At 58.8% G+C, this 11,586-nt stretch overlaps 1 protein-coding gene across 2 annotated transcripts; it reads left to right on the top strand.

Moving 5' to 3' along the window:
• The first annotated feature begins 368 nt into the window (after positions 1–368).
• MAP2K2 (mitogen-activated protein kinase kinase 2) lies at positions 369–11,020 on the top strand. Of its 2 annotated transcripts, none has more exons than XR_011683186.1 (11): positions 369–540; positions 1,658–1,868; positions 3,196–3,342; positions 3,883–3,960; positions 4,307–4,358; positions 4,446–4,570; positions 6,262–6,603; positions 7,150–7,214; positions 7,892–7,953; positions 8,507–8,552; positions 9,278–9,369. XR_011683186.1 is itself a non-coding variant. In XM_071452219.1 (11 exons), the coding sequence occupies exons 1-11, from the start codon at positions 455–457 to the stop codon at positions 9,386–9,388; spliced, it is 1,197 nt and encodes a 398-aa protein (XP_071308320.1). In that variant the 5' UTR covers positions 374–454; the 3' UTR covers positions 9,389–11,020. The 2 variants fall into 2 exon arrangements, 1 of the variants encoding a protein (XP_071308320.1); XM_071452219.1 differs by having other exon boundaries at positions 374–540; positions 6,262–6,475; positions 9,278–11,020.
• Positions 11,021–11,586: the final 566 nt, after the last annotated feature.

Genomic DNA, 11,586 nt, shown 5'->3' with positions numbered 1-11,586 from the left:
TCCCGCGGCCTGGGATGGGGCATGGAACGGGATGGGCAGAGCAGACAGGGGCTGAGGGGCTGCTGCCCGTTGCTGGGTCACTAATTAGTGCTTATTTAATTAACGCTCCGTCCACACTACCGGAGTCCCCCGGTGCCCCACGGGCGTGGAACCCCGGCCACAGGCACCACTGCCTTCTCCCTCTCAAAGAGATCTCGCGAGACTTCGCCCCGCCGCGCGTTCCTGTGCCGGTACGGGGCCCCGCCCCTCCGGGCCTTCAGCCCCCACCTCTCGGAGCCCCCGGTCCCGCCTCCATAGGCCCGATCGTGGCCCCGCCCCGGTACCGGCTTTCGCCCCGCCCCAGGCTCGGCCCCGCCCCCTATTGGACGACGTTGGCCCCGCCCCGGCCCCGCCCCCGCGCGCCCCCGCGCCCGGCCGCGCCCCCCCGGCCCCGCAGGCGCGGCCCGGCCCGGCCATGCCGGCCAAGAGGAAGCCGGTGCTGCCCGCCCTCAACATCGCCCCCAGCGCCGCCGAGGGGCCCAGCCCCGACGGCTCCGCAGAGTGAGTCAGGCCCGGCCGGGACCGCCCCGGCAGCGGGGCTGGGCGTGGGGGGGACGCGGGGCCTGGGGGGGACACCGGGCCCGGGCAGAGCGGGGAGGCCGGGACAGAGCGGGCACCGGGCCTGGGAGGTCGGGGCACGGCGGGCACGGGGCGTGGGGAGAGCCAGGGAAGGCCTGGAAGAGCCGGGACAGATTTGGGGAGGCCTGGGAAGGTCTGAGGGGGAGCCGGGACAGGCTCGGGGGGACCGGGGAAGGCCTGGGAGAACTGGGGCAGGTCCGGGGGAACCGGGACAGGCCTGGGGGGCTGGATGGGCCCGGTCTAGGCTGTGTGGGGCAGGGAGGCAGAGCCGGGGGAGAAGGCTGAGGGCTGGAAGGGATGGGCTGGGGCAGGTGCGGATGGGAAGGGCAGGGGGAGGCTTCTCTGGCCCCCCCGGTTTGCTGGGGGGCAGCTCAGGGCCGGGGGGTGCCGGGCCCAGGAGCGGGAGGGAGATCCAGGCTGGAGCTGGGATGGGGACCTGGGGTCTGGGGGGGACTTGGGGCAGCAGTGGGGGCGCGGCAGATGGGAGATGTGGGGTGAGAGGTGGTGGAAGGGGGTACAAGGGGTGCTGGGTGGAAGGGATGGGTGAGACCCTCCCGACACGTCCCAGTGTGGCTGAGGAGGGACAAGGGGGTGGCAGCAACTGGGACGGAGCAGCTGGAGCTGGCCCAGGCGGTGGGGGCTCGGCAGCTGCTGCCGGGGCAGCACAGACCCCCCTTTGTGCTCAGGATTTGGGGTGGGGGTGTAACAGGGCTGCTGGACCCCACGGAAAGCCCTTCTCAAGTTACACACCAAAGCCAAGTTTGGCTCCCCGGGACAGGGAGCAGCATCTGCTGCTGCCTCTTTAAGGGCCCAAGGATTCTTCCTGTTCCTTGGCTCTCCCAAAACACCTGACTGCTCCCAAGCTCCTCTCCAGAGGGGCTGTGTGTGCTGGGCAGGGACTTCTCCAGGTCTCCCTGTCCAGGTGATCCCATTGTTGGGACTCAGGATATGTCAGGGGATGATTTTCCATCATTTCCTAAGAACTGCACCCTCCTTTCCCTGGTGCTGAGCATCTCCCATCTCCTTCTCCCCTCTCCAGGGCTAACCTGGTGGACCTGCAGAAGAAGTTGGAGGAGCTGGAGCTGGATGAGCAGCAGAAGAAGCGCCTGGAAGCTTTCCTGACACAGAAAGCCAAAGTGGGGGAGCTGAAGGATGATGACTTTGAGAGGATCTGCGAGCTGGGCGCTGGCAATGGCGGGGTGGTCACCAAAGTGCAGCACAAACCCTCAGGGCTCGTTATGGCACGGAAGGTAACGAGGGGCTGGCAATGCTGGGGGGCACCTGGAGCTCTCCCTGGCTCGGGGAGGGCTGAGTTTGGTTGGATTCTCTCTGCATTTGCACCTTCACCACCTCACCATGGTCAGGAGCAGAGTCCTGGCTGCTCCCAGATGGAGTTGTCTCCTTCGGAGAGGCTGCACTCCCAGTAACAGATCCCTGGGCTCTGGAAAATGGGAGTTTTTTGGGTTTTTTTCCCCAGTTCTGATGGAGAAAGTGACTGGAATTGGCTCTCCTGAGGATTGTAGGTCATGGCTGGGGAGGTGGCAGTGGGAAGGATGGGTTTGGCACACACATCCCTCAGCCCCATTTGTCACATCCCAAGGTCATTCCAAGCAGGGACAGAGGTTCCTGAGAGGTTCCTCAGACAGAGGTTCCTCTCAGACTTGGCCTCACTGGGAACATCCACTGTGGTGCCACGGAGTAGAAAATCAGGAGCTGCTTCACCTCCCTAATGGGAGAGGCCGTGCTTGGCAGGAGCAGCACAACCACTGCTCTGCCTCCTCCAGAGTCTCTCCTCCCTCCTGCTGCTGGGATCGTGGAATCCTGCCGTGGTTTGGGTTGGAAGGGGCCTTGCAGCTCACCCAGTTCCAGGGGCAGGGCCTCCTTTCACCAGCCCTGGGTGTTTCCCTCCCTGCTCTGCTCTGACCCCACGTGCGGCCCCAAAAGCCGCTGCTCGTTCTTGTGCAGAACCTTCACAGGGGCTTTTTCTTTTCTGTGGTTTCCTTGATCTGGGAGCACCTTCTTACAACACCTCCAGAGCTTGTGAAAATGCTCCTGGCTGCTGACTCAGAGGGGCTGAGATCAAACTCCTGACTCGTCTTTCCACCCGTGTCCGGTGCAATCCCGGCGCCTTCCATGGCTGAGGCAGCACAGAGCTCTCCCTGTGCCTCCATCCTGGGATCCCACACTGGATGGGGTTGGAGACACCTTCAACCCACCCAGTCCCACCTCTGCCACGGCCAGGGACACCTTCCACTGTCCTAGGCTGCTCCAAGCTATGTCCAACCCAGCCCTGGGCACTTCCAGGGGCAGCCACAGCTTCTGTGGGAATTCCATTCCAGGGCCTCACCCCCCCTGCCAGGGTTTATTCCCAATATCCCATCCATCCCTGCCCTGGGAAGCCATTCCCTGTGTCCTGGCACTTCATCCTTAATATTAGTCTGCAAATGGGAAAAATTCTGCTCCAGAGCAGCGCCTCCCTTGGAGATCTGATTTCCTCCCAGCACTCAGAGCTGCTGCCCATCAGTTCTTTTCCTTCCCAGGAGTCACACACCTTGCCTGTTTTCTCTCTCCTGGCAGCTGATCCATTTGGAAATCAAGCCAGCCATCAGGAACCAGATCATCCGGGAGCTGCAGGTGCTGCACGAGTGCAACTCCCCCTACATCGTGGGCTTTTATGGAGCCTTCTACAGCGACGGGGAGATCTCCATCTGCATGGAGCACATGGTGAGTGAGTGAGCGAGGCCCTGCCCTCCCTGAGCCTCCCAGTGCCCTCTCCCTGCCAGCTCAGTGCCACTGGCAGCTCCTTGTCCTGGCCACTCTGCTCCTGGTGGGAGCCACGCATTCCTGCCCAGGGCTCGGAATGAAGGAGACAGCGACGTTTGGGAAGAGGAAGCAGAGGTTTGGGGCTTGGCCAAACGGAAATGTTGCCAACCCACTGCTCTGCAGAGCCTGCTGAGAGGCTCAGTGGACACATTCTGTTCTTTCTGGTGGAGAATTATGTTATTTCTCCTCCAAATCAGCACCATCTTGGCATTTCCAGTGATGGAAGGAAACAAAGATCCAACAGCAAGAAGCAGAGCTGTTAAAAAACCAGTTTTCAGTGATAAACCTGAGCTCAGATGACCAAATCTTTTTTTTTTTTTTTGGCTGAAAAAGGAGTGTGCTCAATGCTGGTCACCCCCCACCTGCTGCCCTGTACATCCAGCTGCTCTGTTTTCCTGCTGGGAATTGCTGTGTTGGTCATTCCCATGTTCTTGGTTTCAGGATGGTGGCTCTTTGGATCAAGTGCTGAAAGAAGCCAAAAGAATTCCTGAGGAAATCCTGGGCAAAGTCAGTATAGCGGTGAGTGGTGGGGCTGCTCAGGCTTCCAGGGGGGGATTTGCTGGGCAGGGATTGGGAATAATTCCTGGGCTGTGTTCCCCAGTCCTGGGGACTTCACTTTTCCTGGGCCAAGAGGCCAGAGCAGAGGGGAAATATTCCCAACCCCTTTCCCCCTGGATAATGTTGGCTTCACTTCGAGGAGATTTGGGAGAAGCTTTTTTGGGGTGGTTCACCCAAAATCTGTGATGGAATTGGGGATGAATTGGAAACCCTGAGGGACGTGGGCACCACAGGGCAGCTCTCCTTGAGCTGGGGGCAGAGCTCTCCCCTGAGCTCTGCTCTGACCCAGCCTTTGGGTTCCTCCCAGGTTCTGCGGGGCCTGGCCTATCTGCGGGAGAAGCACCAAATCATGCACAGAGGTGAGAGCAGGACCCCGAAAATCCCAGCCTGCAGTGCCAGGTGTCACCCAGAGCCACCTTCACACCCCCCTCTCTCGCTGTTCCCAGATGTGAAACCCTCCAACATCCTGGTGAATTCCCGAGGGGAGATCAAGCTCTGTGACTTTGGGGTCAGCGGGCAGCTCATTGACTCCATGGCCAACTCCTTTGTGGGAACTCGGTCCTACATGTCTGTAAGTTCCTTCCACCTGGGGTTTTTGGGTCGTTTGGGTTCATCTCAGCTGTTTCCATCCCCATCCTGTTCACAGGGACACTTTCCACTGTCCCAGATTGTTCCCAGCCCCGTCCAGCCTGGCCTTGGACACTTCCAGGGATCCAGGGGCAGCCACAGCTTCTCTGGGAACCTGTGCCAGGGCCTCCCCACCCTCCCAGGGCAGGATCCTGAGGTCTGAGCTGCTCCTGTATTTTGGGAATGGTTATTCAAGTGCAGTTATAGTTAGACAGGGGCTATTTAAAAATCCTGTCCCCTCTGCTCCTAGGCCCTGGCTCCAGGCTGCCTCAGAGCTGCCAGTGGGGATGACTTGCATGGATTGATTCATTTCTGAATTTTTTTTTTCTTTTAATGGTCATATCCTCGAGGGGATTTTCTGCTCCTCTGGTTCCTTTTGGGTGTTAACAGCAGAGAGCAGGAAAATACATTTTTATGGATAAGTTGAGTTCCTTCGATTTCAGCCCACAGAGAAATAGATTCCTGCTGGGTGTTCCAGACTCCCAAACACAAGTAGCTGGGAATGCTGCTGAGTTGGGAGTGTGGATAAGATGCCCCAAGTGCTTTTTGTCTGCACATCATTTTTCTTTGCCATCCCCTTTGCACATGATCCTTCTGGGCCTGTCCTTTCCCTGGAGAGCTGCCATGGAGAGGCCTTTGGGATATTACAGAATCCCAGAATGGTTTGGGTTGGAAGGACCTTAAAGCCCATCCAGTCCCACTCCTGCCATGGCAGGGACACCTTCCCCTGTCCCAGGGGGCTCCAGCCTGGCCTTGGGCACTGCCAGGGATCCAGGGGCAGCCACAGCTGCTCTGGGCACCCTGTGCCAGGGCCTGCCCACCCTCACAGCCAGGAATTCCTTCCCAATCTATCCCATCTATCCCTGCCCTCTGTCTGTGTGAAGCCATTCCTTGTGTCCTGTCCCTTGTCCAGAGTCCTTCTCCAGTTCCCTTGGAGCCCCTTCAGGCACTGGAGGCTGAGTCTCACCAGTACAGGATATTTGTATTTGGTGTCCCATGTTAGCCCATGTTCCTGTGTCCTGGGGGTCCGTATCCCATGTCAGTGGATGTTCCTGTGCCCTGGGCACCAGCATTCCATGTCACCCTGCATTCCCTGTGCCCTGGGTGCCATTTTCACCCATTCCCAGGGCCATTATCGCCCATTCCCAGTGCCATTATCCCTGCTCCCATGCCCATTCCTGTCCCCCTGAGCCCCTCCCTGTGCTCTCCCTGTTATCCCCATTCCCAGTGCCATTATCACCCATCCCCATTCTCCCTGAGCCCCTCCCTGGGCTTTCCCATTCCCAGTGCCATTATCCCCATTATCCCCATTCCCATAACCCCCATTCCCAGTGCCATTATCCCCATTATCCCCATTCCCATTATCGCCCATTCCCAGTGCCATTATCCCCGTTATCCCCATTCCCATTATCCCCATTCCCAGTGCCATTATCCCCGTTCCCAGTGCCATTATCCCCATAATCCCCCATTCCCAGTGCCATTGTCCCCCGTTATCCCCATTCCCATTATCCCCATTCCCATTATCCCCATTCCCAGTGCCATTATCCCCATTCCCAGTGCCATTATCCCCATTCCCAGTGCCATTATCCCCATAATCCCCCGTTCCCAGTGCCATTGTCCCCATCTCCCCCGCAGCCCGAGCGCCTGCAGGGCACGCACTACTCGGTGCAGTCGGACATCTGGAGCATGGGGCTGTCCCTGGTGGAGCTGTCGATCGGAAGGTACCCAATCCCCCCGCCAGACTCCAAGGAACTGGAAGCAATTTTTGGCCGTCCTGTGGTGGACGGGGCGGAGGGAGAGTCCCCCAGCATCTCGCCGCGGGCCAGGCCCCCAGGACGCCCCGTCAGTGGTAGGGGCTGTGGTGTGCATCGGCAGCAACGCTTCCATGGGGGATCCGCGGGGTTGGGGGGCGGCTGGGGGAGCTGCCCCGCAGGAGGCGCTGCCGGGGGAGGCCGCAGCCGTTCCTGCGCAACACAGGTTGGTGGAATCCCGCTGGGGAGGGACCTCTCAGGATGGGTTTGGGATCTGTCCGTCCGCGGGCTCCCGAGATCCTCCCGTGTCCCGCAGAAAGGCCGTGGGCGCAGCTGGAATGGGGCTCCCGTGGAGAGGATGGCTTGAGGGACGTTGTCACAGCCCCTGTGCTGTCAGCGGGTTCTTCTCAGGCCTCGGGCAGCTCTTTGGGAAGAGCTTTGCTGGGAGCTCTCACAGAAGCACCAAACAGCAGCAGGATTCCAGGGGTGCTCTGCTGGAGCCGTTTCCTTGGGAGCAGAAGGCTCTGGAAGTGCTGCCAGCCAGCCAGAGTCGATGGTCTGGTGCTGTCCAAACATAAATAAATCTGGACGGGAGGTCTGGTGTTAGAAATCCAAATTCTGGGAATGAAGTTGATTTCTCTTTAACCATGACTCAATTCCCCTGGGAGTTGCCTCAGCCTCTCCCAGCAGAGCTCCCCCAAAGTTGTGTTTTTCACCCCAAACTGAGCCCTGAGCAGCCTCTCAGCACCGTTTTTGTCGTGTCACCCCCCAGGCCACGGGATGGACACCAGGCCTGCCATGGCCATCTTTGAGCTGCTGGATTACATCGTTAACGAGGTGGGTGCTTGCTTTCCCAGAGCTTCCTCAGGGATGTTCTGCTCTGCTCAGTCAGGCTGGGATCTGGAATGTTTGGTCACTCGTGGAATCCCAGCATGGTTTGGGTTGGAAGGACCTTAAAGCTCATCCAGTGCCACCCCTGGGACACCTCCCACTATCCCAGGCTGCTCCAGGGATCCAGGGGCAGCCACAGCTGCTCTGGGAAATCCATCCCAGGGCCTCCCCACCCTTACAGGGGGGAATTTCTTCCCAAAATCCCATCTAAACCTTCCCTCCCTCAGTTTAAGGCCATCCCCCTTGTCCTACCCAACTTGCAAGGACAGGTCTCACAAACAAGCGGAGAAAGGGCAGCCTCCCTTTCCAGGGTGATGGAAAATTCTCATTTTGGGATTGTTTCGTCAGCCCTAGGCATGGCCAGAGCTGGGATTTGTGAGGTTGGATTTAGGATTGGGATGCTTGGTGATTTCCCAGCTTTGGCTGGGGTTCAGTGTGGGGTCCCCCAGATGCAGAACGAGCTGGAGCAGCCGGGGAAGGAATAGCAGGGAAGGGTTTTCCTGGCTGGAAAAGCAGCGAGGATGAGGAGGATGAGAGTGTCTGTAGAGCACAGCTCCCTGACACTGATTTTTGGCACAGTAACACAGGAGTGGTGCAGGAACCCCTTTTCCTTCTCTCCACAGCCACCTCCCAAGCTGCCAAGTGGAGTCTTCACGCAAGATTTCCAGGAGTTTGTAAATAAATGGTGAGGATTTCATCTCCTGGCTGAAGGTGGAGGCTTGGATGTGCTCCTTGACAGCTCTGCAGCTCCACCCTCTGTGTTCTGCCTGATCTCCCTCTCTCCCTGCCTGATCCCACCTTGTGCTGGGAGCTCCTGTTTGGGAAGGGTTGCAATAAAAGCATTTTATTTGTGGGGCTGCTGAGCAGGATCCCAGCCCCTCCTAAATCTGAGCCTGGCAAGGGGGGGTGGTGGAGCAGATCCTGGGGCTGAGTCACCCCGTGGGCACAGGGACACCTGAAGGTGCTGCCAGAGCTCCCGGTAAAGCAGAGCTTGGATATTAAATCCCAGATTGCTGCCAAGCTTTGGGGCCCTTTCTCCATCTGCAGGGCACAATTTGTCCCCACAGTGTGGAGGAGATGGATCCTGCAGCTCTCCCTGGGAGCTGAGCTGGCAGGGATCCCTCTCCCAGGATCCTGAGGGGCTCTGGGGGAAGCTGGAGCTTCCTTCTCCAGCCTGATCCCCACATTCCCACAAGGAATCTCACCTTGGCTTCCCTCTCTCGTTCTTCTCATTTCAGCTTAATTAAGAACCCAGCAGAACGAGCAGATCTGAAGATGCTGATGGTGAGTGGGGAGAGGATTTTTCTGCTGCACTGGGGTGGCACCAGCTCTGCCAGCTGCTGCCTCCTCCCTCTTGCTCCAAAGGCTGGGAATTCCCAGGATGGGGCAGAGCGTGGGACTGGCCCCCTTTATCCAGGGGCAGTGCTGGGTCTCTGCTGGGACAGCCCTGGCTCCTCACCTGGGCAGGTGGGGGGCACTGAGGGCTGGTCCCAGCTGTGCTCCCATCCCAGAGATCCAGCAGAGTCCTGGGAAAGGGGGGGATCAGGTGAGACCCTACCTGCAGAGCTTCTCCAACACCAGAGGGACCTGGAGCTGCTGGGGGAGTCCAGAGGGGGCCTGGAGCCCCTCTGGAGCTCTGGCAGAGCTGGGGGGGCTCACCTGGACAGGAGCAGCTCCAGGGAGAGCTCAGAGCCCTTCCAGGGCCTGAAGGGGCTCCAGGAGAGCTGGAGAGGGACTGGGGACAAGGGATGGAGGGACAGGACACAGGGAATGGCTCCCAGTGCCAGAGAGCAGGGCTGGGTGGGATATTGGGCAGGAATTCCTCCCTGTGGTGGTGGGAGGGCTGCAAGGAATAAATATTTTCCCCAAATCCTCTTTTCCTGCCTCAGCTGTGGCACCAGGATCTTCCCCCCCTCTCCAGGGCATATCCCACAGCACAGGGCTGGCTTTTTGGGATCTGGGATGGCCCTCTGGGCTGTTCCTGACCGTGTTTTCCCCTGTGCTTGCAGAGCCACACGTTCATCAAGCGCTCCGAGGTGGAGGAGGTGGATTTCGCGGGCTGGCTGTGCCGGACGCTGCGGCTGAACCAGCCCAGCACTCCCACCCGAGCTGCCATGTGAGCCCGGCCCGGCCCTCCTGCCTCTGGCACCGCTTCCTCTCCTCCCTGCAGGGCACAGCTGCCCCTCCTTCCTCCCTCCCAGCGCCAAAGCTCCGGCCCCGGGCCGGCTCCATCCTCCGGGGCTGCTCCATCCTCCCGGGGCTGCCCAGCGGGGTCGGTCCCCTGGGACCTGGGGGTGTTCCAGGCCTCTGCTCCAGCTCTGGAGCTCCTGACACTTGGGAATTGTGGTGCTGCTTATGTTGGTTTTTTTCTTTATTTTGGGTTTCTTTTTGTTTTGGTTCGGTTTTTTGTTTTTTTTTTTTCTTTTGGAAATGCGTTCACTGGGGTTAGAAAGGAAGGGGATGGGGGGTGTGAGGTGGTGCAGGATGGGGGGCAGCTGGTGCTTCACCCCATCCCTGGTTTTCTCTCCGGGATGGAGAATCGGTGGGATCAGGAATGGAGAAACCCTGCCTAGGGTGGCCCAGAGCAGTGTCCCTGTCCTGCCTGGGGCCACAGCTGGGCTCTGGGCTGGGGCAGAGCAGGGATTGCTGTTGGGTTCAAATCTGCTTTAAACGGTTCTGATGGAGCCTGGCTTGTCCTGAGCTGGATGTTCAGGGGAGGGGCTGGATCCATGGGGATGGGGATGGCTCCCACTTTTCAGTGTCCAGGTGAGGGGAGAGCGTGGATTTTGGATTTTCCTTCCCTGGAGAGGTGGAGGCAGAGCCCGGCCGTTCCCAGCGGCCATGCCCAGGCTTGGGGTCCCTCTCCTGACCCCATCGGGGGCACAGGGAACCCTCCAGGCTGCATTTTCCCCCTCCAGGCTGCATTTTCCCCCTCCAGGCTGCATTCTCCCCCTCCAGCTGCCTCCAGCCCATCCCAGGGCTGGCCTCAGCCATTGTGGACGTGGCAGAGCTCCAGGATTCCCTGTCAGAGCCCCCTGGCCAGGGATGAACCCACCCCGAGCCCACGTTGTCCCTGGATTGTCCCTCCCATCGAGGACCCTGCAGCCCCCAAGGCCCCTTCCCACCCCGTGGATTTTGGGGTGAATTATTCCTCTCCTCCCCCCCCCATGTGGGCTTGGCAACACCTGAGCCCCCCGTGAGGATTTGGGAATTTTTTGGTGTTTTCCTTCTATTTTTTTGGCTGTTTTTCACTCAGTCAGGCTGGCAGCTGCCATCCCCCTGCCTGCCCTGGGTCCCACCATGGCAGCCCCCCCAAAAATTAACTACCAAGGCTGGGTACCCCCAAACCCCTCATCCCTTTTCCTTTCCTGTTTTTCAGCACAGGACAAAGGCACTGCCCTGCCTGGGGCCAACCCACAGGGCAAACACGTCCCCAAAGGGGGAACACCCCAATTTTTTGGGGGGAACACCCCAATTTTGGGGGAAACACCCCAGATTTGAGGGGTCTGTGCTTGCTGGCCCAGCTCATGCCCAGCCAAGCCCCCCTGGAGCCGTGGGGTGCTCGATGTGATGGATTTTGCCTCTTATTTCATGTGGGAAGCAGGGAAGGTTCCTCGAGTTTCGGGCTATTTTCCATCGGTTTTGGTGCTGGGTTTTGGAGGAGGAAGAGGAGGAAAATGAGGATGATGAAGAGGAGAGCGTGGATGGAGCAGTTTGGTGGTGCAATTAATTTTTTTTTTTTTTTTTTTTTTTTTAAAAACTCGATATTTTCATCATGAACGGGGAAAGGGAGGGGGGGAAAAATAATAAATAAACGGCACTTTACATTTCCAGGTGGTTTTCTCTCCTCGGTTGTGCCCGGGGTGGGGTTTAACCCCTTTGGAGCCGGAATTCCAGCCGGGAGCTGTCTCTGGGAGCTCTGGTGGCTCTCCCTGGGCTCTGCTGGCCACTGCTGCCTCCAGTGGGAGCCGGAGACACCGGAATTATCCCGGCACGAGGCAGCCCCGGCCCGGGATGGATGCGGAGTCCGAACACCTAAAAATCCAGCTGGAAATAATTGGGGGGTGGAAAATAATTGGGAGGTGAAAAATATTTAGGGGTGAAAAATATTTGGGGTGAGCAGGAGCTAGGTGAAGCTGAAAAAAAAAACAAAACAACAAATTGGGCCCAAAATTGGAAAATATTTTGCAGTTTTTGGGTTGTGAACAATGCAGGGGCTCAGGGGGTGACACCAGCACGGTGCCATCCCTAATTCCAGGCTCCTTCTGGGACATTTTTTGGGGTCCTGTGGTGCCATCTCTAATTCCATGCTCGTTTT

The sequence above is a fragment of the Agelaius tricolor genome, unplaced genomic scaffold, assembly GCF_023055355.1.
Source record: "Agelaius tricolor isolate 1412-34295 unplaced genomic scaffold, bAgeTri1.0.p SCAF_33, whole genome shotgun sequence".
Lineage (NCBI taxonomy): Eukaryota > Metazoa > Chordata > Aves > Passeriformes > Icteridae > Agelaius > Agelaius tricolor.
Note: the sequence above shows the minus strand (reverse complement) of the source record. Positions and strands in the feature narration are given on the sequence as shown.

Excerpts from the sequence above, each read along its gene's own strand:
- MAP2K2 (XM_071452219.1), top strand. The coding sequence starts at position 455 with ATGCCGGCCAAGAGGAAGCCGGTGCTGCCCGCCCTCAACATCGCCCCC. Across the intron at positions 3,343-3,882 it reads CCATCTGCATGGAGCACATG|GATGGTGGCTCTTTGGATCA; the intron begins GTGAGTGAGTGA and ends TCTTGGTTTCAG. Across the intron at positions 4,359-4,445 it reads GCACCAAATCATGCACAGAG|ATGTGAAACCCTCCAACATC; the intron begins GTGAGAGCAGGA and ends CGCTGTTCCCAG.